General features: G+C 43.1%; 1 protein-coding gene across 2 annotated transcripts in view; it reads right to left on the reverse strand.

Moving 5' to 3' along the window:
- The window catches only part of Axin1 (axin 1), a 53,668-nt gene that overhangs the window by 14,888 nt on the left and 22,633 nt on the right, over nucleotides 1–16,147 (reverse strand). For both annotated transcript variants that reach the window (XM_038328448.2, XM_038328449.2), the window contains exon 3: nucleotides 4,237–4,377. In XM_038328448.2, the coding sequence (XP_038184376.1) occupies nucleotides 4,237–4,377 (141 nt within the window). The remainder of the gene's footprint in view (nucleotides 1–4,236; nucleotides 4,378–16,147) is intronic.

The raw sequence follows: 16,147 nt of genomic DNA on the forward strand, positions 1-16,147 counted from the left end.
CTCGAAGAGCAGCTGGTACTCTTAACCACTGAGCCTTCACTCCAGTCCCTAACCTTACTTTCTTGTAAATGCTTTCTCATCCTAAAATAGTATCACGTGCTTCAAACTTGTTTTTTTTTTCTTTTTGTTGTTTTTTAATGTTCAAGATAGGGTTTCTCAGTGTAGCCCTGCCTCTGCCTCCCAAGTACTGGGATTAAAGGAATGCACTACCACTACCTCAGCTCAAATTTGTTATTAATTGTTAATTATGAATTAATATAACTCTAAACAAACCATGCATTTCTATAATGCCTGTAGCAAGCAAAATCAGTGTGGAATTTACTCATTCAACAAGTTTTAGAAGAGGGACAGGTCAAGATCAGATGAGGAAATCTACAGAGAACTGATGAGCCAAGCTCCCAGGAACTCTAGATGGTCAGCTGTGGAGCCTACTCGACCGAACTAGGCCCTCTGCACGTGGGAGACAGTTGTGTAGCTTTGTCTGTTTGAGGGGCCCCTGGGCATATTTATATTTCCCTATGGTGGGATGCCTTTGCTCAGCCTTGATACGGCGGGGAGGGGCTTAGTCCTGTCACAACTGAATGTACCAGGCTTTGTAGACTCCCCATGGCAGGCCTTACCTTCAATGGGAAGTGGAGGGGCGTGGGAGGGAGTAGGGAGTGGGAAGGGAATTGTAGCTGGTATATAAAATGAATGAAAAAAATTAAAACCACAAAACAAACAAACAAACAAACAAAAAACCCAATCAACCAACCAACCAAACAGGTATTAGGCCCCTCACTACTAGCTAGGCATGATTTGACACACCAATAAACAACAATAGCAAAAATCATTCTTTAATAAGCTTCTTTTAAAAATACTGTTGCTTTAAAAATATGTTACTTTAAAAACAATTTACATTCTAGGGTTGGGAAGCTAGAATGTAATTAGAAATGTTACAGTCCCAAAGCAGCTATCGTAAGTACTTTGAAAGCTATTCCTTCTAGCCCTAAGGCTTTTATATAATATATAGTTAGAAAGTGGTTTCAGCAGGATTGTGGTGGTTCAAGCCTTTAATTCCAGCACTTAGGAGGCAGAGGCAGAAGGATCTCTGAGAGGTCAGACTGGTCTACAGAGTGAGCTTTGGAACAGCTAGGGTTAACACAGAAATCCTATCTGGGGGAGGTGGTAGGAGGACACATGGCTCCTGTTGGTATCAATTATTCAGTTTTTGTGAACTGTCTAAAATATTTAGGGAATATTCTCCTTCTTTATAATTAAGCCATTAGATTTGGTAAACTGCTAACAGTTATGTCTTCAGTGCTGCATTTGTTTAATCAGAATCTTGTTTAATCAGAAAAGTGACTGAACACAGAAATGAGATGACAATGAAGCCAGATTGTGTGACCTGCTATGCTGCTTACTAAGTTTCTCTAAGAAATGCTCACTTGTATCAATGAAAACAAAAAACAAAACTACACAACCACACAGACACAAAATAGTGATTTATATCCATCAATGGAAAGTGGGGAGCTAGGGAGCTAGATCAGCTGTAAAGTGCTTGCTACAACAACATAATTCTCCAGCATCCACTTAAAACATAAACAAAACTGGGCATGGAAGTGTATGCCTACAGTCCTAGTATTGGAAGATCCCTGGTGCTCACTGCTCAGCTAATTTTACTGAATAAGTGACCTCCAGGTTCAGTGTCAACAAGATTGTTCAGTGGGTAGAGGCCGTTTGAGAATACAATAGGTGTGCAGGCTTGATGATCGAAATTCATTTCCTGGATCCCAGAAGGTAATAGGAGAAAACCAAAAAACACTCTATAGTTGCTCTCTGACCTCCACATGTGCTATAGCACACACATGCACCTACATTCTTTTTTACCACACTCATAATATAATAAATTTTTTAAAATTTTAGGGAGCTGTGGAGTCAGCTCTGTGGTTAAGAGCACTTGTTCTTCCAGAGGACCTAGCATCTACATGGTAGCTCAAAACCACTCTAGGTCTAGGATATCTGACACCCTCATCTGCCCTCCAGGGCACTAGACACACACATTGTACAAATACATAAATGCAAGCCGGCTGGTGGTGCTGCATGTCTTTAATTCCAGCACTCAGGGACAGAGGCAGGCAGGCAGATCTCTGTGAGTTCAAGGACAGCCTGGTCTACACATCGGGAGTTCCAGGACAGCCAGAACTATTACACAGAGAAGCGCTGTCTTAAAAATCAAAACAAACAAACAAACAAACACACACACACACAACCCAAACATCCCCCAAAACCAAATATGCAGGCAAAACACATAACACATAAACAGTGTTTGTGTATGTGTATTTACCCCCTTTTTAAAGACAGGGTCTCACTATGTAGCTCTGGCTGTCCTGGAACTCACTCTGTAGACCAGGCTGGCCTCAAACTCACAGAGCTCTACTTGCCTCTGCCTCCCAGATGCTGGGATTAAAGGAGTGCGCCTGGAGATCCACACTGGAAAACACCTAACACCTAGTGCTGACCTCTGGCTTCTACACACTCACACATCCCATATATACCATTGGCGAGCACTCTCTCCTTCCTTCTTACTTATACCTACCAATTTCCCAGCTTTCACACAAGAGACACACAGGCAGAGCAGAACTGCTGAGCTAGGCCAAGAACCCTGTTGGGAACCCTGCGCAGTAATGAAATAGAGACATCTAGTGGCGATTAGAAGACTTGCTCCTAGTCACTATAATAAGCAAAGACTTAATCCAACACTAGGGTGCTTTTGGAGGGAGCCCCAGGAATGCGGCAAACCTAGACTAAGCATGACTGAGTCAGAACCCCAAGAAACTACAGGCTGAAGGGTTAACTCAACAAAATGTTTTATGCCATTCAATTACCTACTTTAATTACTTAATATGCACCTGAGCTCCAAAACACCACCGGCAGGAGGTGGTTCATGACAGGTCCATTCCCACAAGGGCTTCTGGGAATGTGACCACATTAGAAAAAACAAGCTCCTAAATTGTGATCATTGTATCAGGGAAGTGGAGGCTCAGATCTGCCTCCATGGCTTGGAACTCAGGCACTCAGGGAACTAACTGGTCTTAGCACAGAATCCAATCTCCCCAGCTCCCCAGGACTACTCATGGTGTATCAAGATGTATGGGGCTGGAGAGATGGCTCAGAGGTTAAGAGCACTGGCTGCTCTTCCAGAGGTCCTGAGTTCAATTCCCAGCAACCACATGGTGGCTCACAACCATCTATAATGAGATCTGGTGCCCCTTTATGGTGTGTAGGCATACATGCAGACAGAACATTGTATATATAATTAAGATTCCAAGGCAGAACAACATGGGCAAGAAACATATTTATACAACCTGATGGATTCCAGGACTGTCTCCAGCCCTGCCCTGGAGAGAAGGCTGCCTGTTACCTGGGCCCATCTTCCCAGTGAAATCTATCCTCTCTAGAGGATGAACCTCCAGTTTCTCTGAGTCCTCTGCTCTTAAAAGCTGCTTGGCTTCTAGGAGAGAGAGCTAATACAAACTTCAACTCTAGCTTGGATTCTGTTGCAGGATTTTTGTTTTTGTCTTTTGATACAGGGTTTCTCTGTGCAAGTCCTAGAACTCTGTAGACAAGGCTGGCCTTGAACTAAAAAGATCCACCTGTCTCTCCCTCCCAAATGCTGTGATTAAAGGCATGCGCCACCACCACCAGGCTCTGTTCCAGGATTTTTTTGTTTGTTTTTTTAAGACAGGGTTTCTCTGTAGCTTTAAGGCGTGTCCTGTAACCCGCTCTATAGGCCAGGGCTGGCCTTGAACTCCAGAGATTCACCTGCCTCGGCCTCAGGAGTGCTGGGATTAAAGGCGTGTGCCACCACCACCGGGCTGTTTTCCAGGATTTTTAAACAATTTTGCTGCTGTTGTGCTAGGGACTAAACCCAGGGCTGCCACTGAATTAATTACACCTTGGCCCGTGGGCTAGGTTTTGAAGGATACTGTAACTCACAGGGCAGTCTGTCCTCTTTCTTTAGGGTTTCTGTTTTAACAGTCTCATTCTATAGATCAGGTTGGCATGGCACTCATGCCAATTCTCCTGCTTCAGCATCACAATTTCTGGGCTTGCAAATATAATATACCATGGCCAGCTTAGTGTTTGTTCCTTGGGGACATTCAAGTCAAGCTTTAAAAGAATCAATCAGTAAGGACCAGCCAGTGGGTTAAGCAAAGAGCACTGAAGCATACTGTCAGCAAGCATGGGACTTACACGCTACTGTCCGTAAGGGATAGGGTGTCGGCATCACTGGACAGGCTCTGCTGTTCACTGTCATTGGCGCTGGTGGCTGGGGCCAGGGCATAGCCAGAGTTGACATAGTAGGGGTTGACGGGCTCCCTCCAAGATCCATACCTGTGAATAAGAAAGACATGTGAGTGGCAGCAGAGCAATAGTCTCCTATTTTAATGTACACTGTAGAGTTTTCTGGATTACCACATGAGAAATTCAGAGAAAAACAGAGCAGAAAAGTCCTGTCTCCATCTCGCTGCTCTTCTCATTCCATTCTTCTCAATTCGAAAGGAAAAGATTAAAAAGGGTCTAACTAAGCTATGGGCATCTTTCCAGATGTTTACTACTTTTTTTTTTGAAAGGCATTCAGGTATAAATATGCAGAATAATATCTGTGTAGCAGAAAATGCTCCATCTTTCTCCTAAGAGTACAACCAGAAGGATCCATGATCCCTGTTATAGCTACAAAGTAACCCACTTCTGGCCCATCCCAATAGGTATTTCTGAAGCAGCCAGCCAGAGCCACCAGGACTCTGACTCAGGTCCTTGGGCTCCAGGCATACCCCATGGACAGAACACACAGATGAAATCTGCTGCTGGGTAGGCATGGGGAGATGGGTCAAAGCATCACTACTAGGGCTAACAGAATCCAGTTATTGCTATACAATTGGTCAAAACACAATATACTTAATCTGCATTTTCCCTAAAGAAACTTTTGGGTACTTGTCGTTTGCTTTTCTCATCTCTTTATAGCATTTGGTCCTTGCCTACCATGTGATTTATAAATTCACAACAGTTTTCAAATTACAAAATTATTTTAGCTGGGCATAGTGCCATGTGCCTTTAAGCCCAGAATTTGAGAAACAGAGGCAGGTGGATTTCTTATGAGTTTGAGGCCAGCCTTGTCTACATACTGAGTTTCTTGCCAGCCAGGACTACAAAGAAAGACTCTGCCTCAAATAAAAAAAGATTGCCAAGTGGTGGCTGTGCATGCCTTTATCCCAGCATTCAGGAGGCAAAGACAGGTGGATCTCTATGAATTCGATGCCAACATGGTCTATGGAGCTAGTATCAGAATAGCCAGGGCTACACAAAGAAATCATGTTTAAAAAACAAAAACAAACAAATAAAATACTGTATGAGTGTTTAGCCTGTATGCATATAAGTGTACTATGTGCATGCCTGGTGCCTATGGAAGCCAGAAGAGGACACTGAATCTTCTGGAACTGGCGTTATGGACAGCTGTGAGTTGATGTTTAGGTGCTAGGAACAGAACCAGGGTCTGTTGCAAGAGCAGCTAGGGCTCTTAACCAATGAATTGTTTCTCTAGTCCTCCAACTATTTTCACTATTAATATGCATACATATTAGTACCTATCTATATAATATATTCATACAAAATAATTTCTCCTTAAACATACTTTTTCTTTTTTAAAAAAATAATTTATGTGCCGGGCGGTAGTAGCGCATGCCTTTAATCCCAGCACTTGGGAGGCAGAGGCAGGCGGATCTCTGAGTTCGAGGCCAGTCTAGTCTACAAGAGCTAGTTCCAGGACAGACTCTAGAAACTACAGGGAAACCCTGTCTCGAAAAACAAAAAAAAATATTTTTTCTGCACTGGTGTTTTGCCTGCATGTATATCTGTGTGAGGGTATTGTATTCTCTGGAACTGGTGTTATAGACAGTTGTGGGCTGCCATATGGGTGCCGGGAATTTAATCTGGGTATCTGGAAGAGCCGGTGCTTTTAAATGATGAGCCATGTCTCCAGCTCCAATATACTTTTCTGACATTCCTAGCCCTCTTATCCTGATCCCTTGAATGCATGATCCTGCCTCAGTCTTCCTGAGTAGCTGAGATTATAGGACTGTACCACCATACCTGATCCTTATAACTTTTTGCATTGTGCAGATATACCTTTTCATTTTAGGTTATAAACACAGTATTCTATTATTATTTAAAACCATTAAAAGATTTTTTTGAGGCAAGATTTAGCACTGGCTGATCTTGAAATTGCAGAGATTGTGCCTCTGCTTTCCCAAGCATATGGTAACATGATATATCATAGCCAGCTTCCATTAATTTTCTGCTTGTGGGGTTTTTGTTGGTTTGTTTTGTTTTGTTTTTTTTTTTTTTTTGGTTTTTCGAGATAGGGTCTCTGTGTTGCTTTGGAGCCTGTCCTGGAACTAACTCTTGCAGACCAGGCTGGCCTCGAACTCACAGAGATCCGCCTGCCTCAGCCTCCCTAGTGCTGGGATTAAAGGTATGCGCCACCACCAGCCGGCTCTGCTTGTGTTTTAAGAAGAGTCTCACTATATAGCTTAGGTTGGCCTCAAAGTCACATTCCCTCTGCCTTAGCTCCTCAAATGCTGGGATTACATCTGTGTTACTATCCAGGCTTCCAATACCTGTGTGTGTATCTGTGTTTGTAAAGGTGCAAGTGGAAGTCAGAGATCAACCTTAAGGGTGTTCTTCAGGAAAATGGCTATCTAGCCAGCCTGACCCAAGGATCCTGTCTCCATCTCCAGAGGGTTGATTATTATAGCTGGCTGCTTATGTGAGTGACGGGAATCAAACTCAAGTCATCAAATTTGCATGACAAGTCCATTATCGACTAAGTTAGTGCCCTGGCCTCTAATAGCTGTTTTAAATTTTTTCTTTGATCTTTATCTGAATTGGATATATGCACAAATAAAACCTAGCTGATACTCTGACCCCACAATGGATGGCCAGTTGTTAGCAGTAAATACTACATAATAAGTAATTAAATGCTACTCTTGGCCACATCCTAACCTCACTTTTTAAAAAAAGATTTATTTATTTATTATGTATACAACATTCTGCCTCTATGTATGCCCGCACGCCAGAAGAGGGCGCCAGATCTCAGTACAGATGGTTATGAGCCACCATGTGGTTGTTGGGAATTGAACTCAGGACCTCTGGAAGAACAGACAGTGCTCTTAACCACTGAGCCATCTCTCCAGCCCCCCCACCCCCAACCTCACTTTTAACACAGGAATGTGGATTCCACATTGCTGTACTGAGACTAACCTTGTAGCAGTTGTACATCTATAACAGTGGTTCTAAACCTGTGAGTCGCAATCCCTTTGGGGTCAAATGACCCCTCTACAAGGGTCCCCTATCAGATATTCAGCGTATCATATATTTTCATTTGATTCCTAACAGTAGCAAAATTACAAGTAACAATGAAAATAATTTTATGGTTGGGGGTCACCACATGAGGTATTACATGGTCACAGCATTAGGAAGGTTGAGAACCATTAGTCTGTAGCGTCTCCTGCCAATTCTCTTCTTTAAAGATGGCCCTCAGCTGAGCATGGTGGTGAATCCCTTTAACTTCAGCACTTGGGAGGCAAAGGTGAATTCTGGGTATATACAGAGTAGTGTGGTTCTCACTTTCCTAATGCTGCAGCCCTTTACAGTTCCTCATGCTGTGGTGACCCCAACCACAAAATTATTTCATTGCTACTCATAAATGTAATTTTGCTACTGTTAGGAAGTGTAATGTAAACATTTTGAGATAGATAGTTTGTCAAATAGGTTGTAACCCACAAGTTGAGAACCACTGATATAGCATTCCTAGCCAGCCATGGCTACACAGTGATGGCCTCAACAGCACCACTCAAGAGCACCTAAAGGCAGCAAATTAGGAAATAACAAGGATGGGGGCATTTGAGAGGTTCAGCTGTTTGAACGCTGGACCCTAGGATTAGAGCCCTTCCATTGAGTGGTAAGCCATGGGCTGTGCTTGACTGCCAGGCACTCTGTACCATAGCTTGGGTAGAAGGAAAACCCAAATCTAAGGGAAAAGGCCTTCTTTTGGACATCCATTTGCCAGGTGAACAGACACTTCGAGAAAATTCCTACTCCATCAATTGTGCAAGGGCCCTTCAACAAGATGTACTGGATGGACACCTCAGAATTCCAAGCTATTATACCTTAGGATATGTGGGCCAGACAGCATTTGACCTTAAAAGGCATACCCTGATCCTTTGTCCCTACACTTCAGAAGGCCCAACATCTAAACTCAGGAAGGAAGGTGATATTCTGTAAGAGCAGTGCATCCCAACACTCATCTCATTATTGAAGTGCAAGGATACAAGGGGCGACCACAGTGCTAGGAAAATGAACCCATCTGTCAGTCAGAGAGCATTCTGACTACATACTGCAGCCCCAAATTATTTGCACTGGGCATTAACGGGTCATGGCTGGTCAGGGAAAGGCAAGACCAGCAATCTCAACCTGGGATGTATGTTAATTGCCAAGAGGCTACCAGGTGCTTGAGAAACCAGCTCTTTGGAATCAGCACCATGTATCTGCGTGATATCTGGGTCAGCCCCTTATCCCCATGTGTCAGGTCAGCTTATGACTTTATGTTCTTTGCTGAAGTGTGAAGAAATGTTTTTTTTCAAAAACACTATTATCCTCTAAGTTTAAAATCAGCACAGTTATGTCAACCAATACTGTCACAACCACACAACCACAGAAGTAAAACTCAGAATGTTGCCTAATGCTAAATCATTCTTGAATTTGTCTGAAACTACTAAGAATATTAAGCCACATGGTGGCACATGACTGTAATGCAGCAAGTCAAGAAGAGGCTGATATAGGAGAATTAAAACAAAATGAGGGAGGCCTGCATGATCTATATTCAGAGTTCCAGGCTAACCAGATCTATATAGTGACACCCTATCTTTAAGAAAAGTATAAGCTGGGCAGTGGTGGCTCACGCCTTTAATCCCAGCATTTGGGAGGCAGAGGCAGGTGGATCTCTGTGAGTTCAAGGCCAATCTGGTCTACAGAGAGAGTTCCAGGACAGCTAGGGCTGGAAAAAACAGAAGAGTAGAGGGGAGGGGAGGGAAGGGGAGGGGAGGGGAGGGAAGGGGAGGGGAGGGGAGGGGAGGGGAGGGAAGAGGAGGAGAGAAAAAGAATGCCTGGTGATGGTGGCTCATCCTTTCATCCCGGCACTGGGGAGGCAGAGGTAGGCAGATTTCTGTGAGCTCAAGGTCAACCTGTTCTACAGAGCAAGTTCCAGGATAGGCTCCAAAGCTACACAGAGAAACCCTGTCTCAAAAAACAAAATAAATAAATAAACGAAATAAAAAGAAAAGAAACAAGTATAAGGACAATAGATTAAATTTTAAACTTGTTAGTTTTCTGATTTGCTCTCTGCCCTCCAGACTGTCAACATTGTTCTGTTCAGTAACAGAAGAGTCCAGCAGGGTGGGGAATTCCTTGAGCATGCTCAACTGCCTCCCATCCCACTCCACAGCCTGGTGCACATCCACCCGACCTCCCTTCCCCTTCTACAGTCCCAGGTGTGTATTTCACATGTGTGGTAAGCCTGTGTTCCACACAATTCAATGAAGACCATAACTACTGTATATACAATCCCTGTATACTGTATATACAAGTCCAAAGAGAAGGAAAAAACTCAGATGAAAGAGAACAAAGGGAGGAGGGAAGCTACCAGTTGCCCACACCATCTAAAACTTCTATATGTCAGCACTAGCTCCAAGGAATCAATCTGTCAGTCATCTAACTGCTCTAGTGAAAGCACAGACCATTTGTCTGATGTGATAAGGAATGCTCTGTCAATGATGTGCAAGAGAATGTCACAGAGAGGTGGAAGGACCATCCCTAGAACAGCTGGAAACCAGAAAGAAGAGGACTGGGTATGCCTGAAAACAGGGTGTACATGCACTTGTGCATCTGCACAAAGACAGAAAGCACATGAGGCTCCTCAAATTCCTCTTTCAAAGTTCTACAGCTTTTTTCTTCCTATTTATTTATTATTTTTATTTTGTTGCTTTTTTTTTTTCAAGACAGGGTTTCTCTGTGTAGCCCTGGCTGTCCTAGAACTCACCCTATAGACTAGGCTGACCTCAAACTCAGAGATCTGTCTACTTCTGTTTCCTGGGTACTAGGATTAAAGGGTATTAAAGGTATGCACCGCCACTACCCTGCTATTTTTTGGGTGTCTGAGACAGGATTTTATGTAGCCCAGGCTGACCTTAAATTTGCTTTGTAGCTAAGGATGATCTTTAAACTCCTAATCTACCTACAAGTATGTGTGTAGTGGGGGGGGGGTTGCAAGTATGCATCACTTATAGACAGGGCTCTGTACTTTTCTAAGTTCTCAAAATAAAAACCTAATGGGATCCATGCAAACATGCTCAACTTACTCCTGAGAAAAGTACAAAAACAAATGGATGGAGAAAACACAGTCTTTTTCAATAAATGACGGCATGGCACCTAGACACAAAGAATGAACTTTAATTTATATCTCACATTTCATATCAAGTCAACTCCTATAGCTCCTGGATGTTTTTGGCCTGAACCACAGGGATGCTCCAGCATTCTACTCACTTGGCCTCTGCAACACCTCAGACCAGCAACATGCCCTGGCATGCTACCCTGTTCTCCTGGGAACTCAGTGCTTCTTTCTCACCCCTGTAACATCAAATATCAGCCGGCATTCAGACCATTGTGAGAGGTACTCTGGTCACCTATAGCCAACCCAGAGTGGACCCATCATAATCATTTTTGCATGTGTACCGTGTGTATGCCTGGTGCCTACAGAGGTTGGAGAGGGCACTGTATCTCCTGAAACTGAAGGTACACGTAGCTATGAACTGCTTGATGTTGGAAAACAAACAAACCCATATTCGACGTTGTTATGGCATCTCCAATCGTGGTTCATTTGTCTCCCAGATAGGGGCTACTTGGTGTCTAAATGCCCTTTAGGCTTCCTAGGAAAATCTCTAACATGGGTCAATGAAAATACTTATCTTGGGGCTAAGGAGACAGTTCAACTATAAAATGACTGCTGTGCAAGCATGAGGACCTGAGGCTCATCACTCACTGCACACACAGAAAATGTTGGGGATAGAATTGAGCATGGTGGCATATGCCTTTAATCAGAGCACTCAGAAGGTACAGATAGGAGGATTTCTGTGAGTTCAAGGTCAGCCTGGTCTAGTCTACATAATGACTTCCATGGTAGCCAGGATTACTCTCAAAACAAAACAAAACAAAAAAGGCAGTGCCAGGGGACTTAGACATGTGAAGAGATGCGTACACATACATTTTTAGATTTTTAATTAATTATTTATATTTACGTGTATGTGTGTTTTGCCTGCATGCAAGCCTGTGTACTACACAAAAGCCTGGTGTCTGAAGAAGTCAGAAAGGGATGTCAATTCCCTAGAACTGGAGTTTTAGATGGTTATGAGTTGATATGTAGGTACTGGGAATTTAACCCAGGTCCTCTAGAATAGCAGTCAATACTCATTTTAACAGCTGAGCCATCTCTTTAGTGCCTTGTTTTTGTTTGAGGCAAGGTTTCTCTATGCATCCCAAACTGGCCTCCAACTCACAGTTATCCTTCTGCCTCAGTCTCCTAAGAGGTATGTACTACCAGGCCCAGCTTGAAGCACTGGTATTTGTTTTGTTTTGTTTTGGTTTTGTTCTTCCTTTCTTCTTTCCAGTGCTGAGTGATCACTTGACTCTGCCCGAGTTCTCTGAGGAAGTAACCTAATACCCACAGGTAGAGGCAGGAGCTTTACTGGTTTTAATTTGTTGTGGCAGGTGATGGAATACTCCTGAGTGTCAGAGGCTTTCAGCTCCTCTCCTAATAGTCTTGGCCAGAATTCTGCTTCAATTGAGTCCTTCCTGCCAGGCTAACCTTGTTGCCCAAATGGTCAGAGGCCAAGAGCCGGCAAATACATTCTGCAAATCTGTATTAAACGGGGGAGGGGGAGCATACTGGATTGAACAGATAACTGTAGGCTGAAGGAGATGGTCTCTTAGGGCCCCCACACCCAGTCCTGTCTTTGGTCATCTACGTCCAAGGGACCCAACTCAAATTGGGTGAGTTCCTCCAATAACTGCTGGCTCTTTGTGACATCCTTGAAGCTCAGACAGCATTGGTGAGGACTGTATCTTAGCACAGTGCAGAAGCAAATCTTGAAGCCAAACAGGGAACAGACTGACCATGCCCCACTACCTACAGGCACTGTCTCCAGATCTGTCCCTGAACTTTATCATTTACAGACTAACTCCTGCCTGAACCTAGGTCTATACTTGACTTTGGTAAGAGATGACCCTCAGCTGCATTCACACCCTCAACACTCTGAGAACAGCCAACAACACATATAAGATGAGCACTCTTCTCCCAGGTGCAGAACCATTAATCCCATAAAGACTCAGTCCTTTCCCAGATGCAATGACAGGAGCCCACTCTACTGAAACCCATACAATAACTCAGACAAGCTGTGGCGCCACCATAACAAAGAGATAATACTTGGGTCCTACACCCAGGGTTCCAGATAGATGAAGGCAACTAACATCCAAGAACAGAAGGCATTACAGCATATCATTAATGTCCCAGCACTATTCACTTATGAATGGCAGCATGACACCAATGCTGAAAGGCATATCTACTCACAGACAAGTTACCAGACATGTTAGTGCAAGACTTCAATCTCAACACTTGGGAGGCAGAGGCAGGCAGATCTATGTGTTTAAGGTTAGCCTGTTCTACAAAACAGTTCCAGGACAGCCAAGGCTACATAGGGAAACCCTGAATCAAGAAAATCAAAAAGGATACACAGAAAAACAAAAACAAAAAAAAGGCAAAAACAAAACAAAACAAAAAAGCATGCTGTTGATATCTTGATCTTGTCTACCTATGGATGACATCTACCACCCATTCATGTTATGATGCATACCCATTCATGAAAGGCAATGACATGTCTGGGTTCTGATTGTGTCCATCTTATAAGATCATCATGACATTGACACCAATGTACCTTTCACTACATACACATTCCCTTTGGAGACAAGAGACTAGTTTCACAAGATAACTTCTCTTCCAAGAGTTGTAACATCTCACACTAGGCTTCAGAACTACAGAAGATCCAGTGAAGAAGGTACTAAAAGGGTGAGAGGGAATATCCCTCACTCTAAATTACCATCTCTATAAAATGGAAAACACCGGCCTACAAGATCTTGGACATATCCATACTACATACATACAGCTACTTACAAAACAAGTGCCTCACCTCTGCATCTAAAGGAAAAAGAGTATCCTGTGAACTGCAATACACATCAGCCACCAGCAGCTACCACAATCTCTTCATCTCCTCCATGTAAAATCAGGAACTCAGCCTCCACATCCACCTGTGAGGATCACAGTCACCAGCACCCTCCACCAGTAAGTACATCGGTCAGTCAGATGTTAGAACCCTTGGAGGCAGGTGCAGGTGACATTAGAAGCCTGCCATTAACTATGGACCTACTTTGCAGCATGATTGAGCTGGGTACCACCTAACTGAAGCTCCATAAACCCCACAGGATATTAAGACATGAAAAGATGGGAGTCACCAGAAGACAAGGAATGGACACTTCTGGTCTGCTTAGGAGGTTGATCACATGGGCATTATGTTTATTCTTATAATTTGCTGATACACCCCCTTTGAACAGCATCAAATGTTCTTTATAATCAAGAAGTAGGGGCAAAGAGGGTACATGGCTGACATACTCTGCATTGATACAAATACAGAGGATGGGATGATTACACTTGCCCAACAAAAGTGACCTTGAAGAATTCTGTCCCAATTTTTGTTAAACACCAAGCCACCATTTATTCATTATAAAGCAGAAACGACAATGGTCAGCAAGGTGGGTAGCATGGCCTTTAATTCCAGCACTTGGGAGGAAAAGGCAGGATGATCTCTGTGGGCTAATGCCAGTCTGGTCTACACAGAGAGGAGAGTTCCAGGTCAGCTATAGTTACATGGAAAGATGCCACCTAAAACTTAAAAAGTAAAGGAAGAAGGGAGGGACAATGGTAGACTCTGTAGGACTTCTTTTTTTTTAAGATTTATTTATTATATATACAGCATTCTGCCTGTGTGTATGCCTGCACACCAGATTTCATCATAGATGGTTGTGAGCCACCATATGGTTGCTGGGAATTGAACTCAGGTCCTCTGGAAGAGCAGCCAGTTTGTTTAACCTCTGAGCCATCTCTCCAGCCCCCTCTGTAGGACTTCTGAGCATCTTAGTGAATAATACAATGCTTGGGAAGGGTTCAGCTTGCAAAGCAGAAGAATCTCAACATAGACTAAACTGTCTCTGGCCCAGTATCCCACATGTCAGTTGGAAGGAGAAGGGGATGAGGTTGGCTACTGGTCACAGCTAAATAACCACACATGCAAAAGATTCTGAAGTCAGAACAACAGATCCATGGGCTCCAAGTACTGGTAATTCTACTATGGCTCTACAGAAGAGAAAGGGGGAGAAGTGAGAGCCATGTCTGATATTGTATCCTCTCCACCCCAATTTCTACACATTCCAGTGTTAATCAAATCAGCAAATACTTAAAGTAACTGCTACTGAGCATGCAAGATAGCTTAGATGGTAAAAGTGCCTGCTGCCAAATCTATTTATCATTAGATACATGTGGCAGGAAAGAATGACTAATGCAAGTTGTTCTCTAATGCCAAATATGGACCATGCATGACACATGTGTACATGCATGCACACACACACACACACACACACACAAATAACTAAACCGATAAAAATACAGGTAGCAGTCAGGCAATGGTGGTGCACCCCTTTAATCCCAGCATTCAGAAGATAGATCTCCATGAGTTCAAGGCCAGCCTGGTCTACAGAGCAAGTTCCAGAACAGCCAGAGCTACTACATACAGAGAGATCCTCTCTCAAAAAACAAAACAAAAGTTTACACCAATACATAGCCATTCCACTTTTTAAAAATCCCACTATTTAAACCTCACTTCATCAGTTAGAGTGTTTATCAGATTTGTGTACACCTAAAGAAGTATTCTGAAACCCTTTAATGTGTCCAGGCTTTCAAGTAAGGACCTTGAAGAAATCTGATGGAAGCTGTGTAGTCACTCAGGTCCAAGCAGAAGGGAAATGGGGGTCTCTAGTTTTCAGACTTCACAGCTTTTGAGCCCTCACTAGAAAGTCCTATTTGTGGTTGTACAGAGCTTTCTCTTTCAAATTCCTCTTGGCATACATTAGCCCATAGTTTTGACTCTGATGTTAAGAGATGCACGAAAGACATATATTTGCTGCATAAAAGGAAAAGTGAAAGTAGTTTCGATCCTTAGCAGCCAGAGATAAAACCATATGGCCTGGATTCCTCTAGATTTTTCTTAATATATACATAATCTAGTCTTTAATTCAGCAGTGAGATTAAAATCTGTATTATCCACTACATGTACCTCAAACTCATAAAGATTGGCTGCCTCTGCCTCACAACTGCTAGGATTAAATTTGTGCAACACAATGGCTATTGCCCAATTTTCTTTTTTTTTTTAAATAAGATTTATTTATTCATTAGGTATACAACATTCTGACTCCATGTATGCCCACACACCAGAAGAGGGCGCCAGATCTCATTACAGATGTTTGTGAGCCACCATGTGGTTGCTGGGAATTTAACTCAGGACCTCTGGAAGAGCAGCCAGTGCTCTTAACCACTGAGCCATCTCTCCAGCCCCTAGGCCCAATTTTCTTATGATGAGCAAAGATGAGGTAAGAAACCCTGAGTTGTACAAGAATGGGAAGCACACACATACAACACATACAAACTAAGGCTTCAGTTGTGTCTCATGTAGAGACACTATGTTCCTGAGAGAGGCACAATTTTCAGTCACAGGCACCTCATAAAAAACTTCTACGACAAATGACCTTTTGCCACCAACTTCATGTTTCCATGGGTGTCACACCAGACCTCCTCTAACTGGCTTGTCACATGTCTTTTCCTCTGAATTCTCATGTTTTAAAAAAACGTTTTAAAGCCCAGATATGGTGGTATAAACTTGTAATTCTAATA

This window comes from Arvicola amphibius, chromosome 4, assembly GCF_903992535.2.
Source record: "Arvicola amphibius chromosome 4, mArvAmp1.2, whole genome shotgun sequence".
NCBI lineage: Eukaryota > Metazoa > Chordata > Mammalia > Rodentia > Cricetidae > Arvicola > Arvicola amphibius.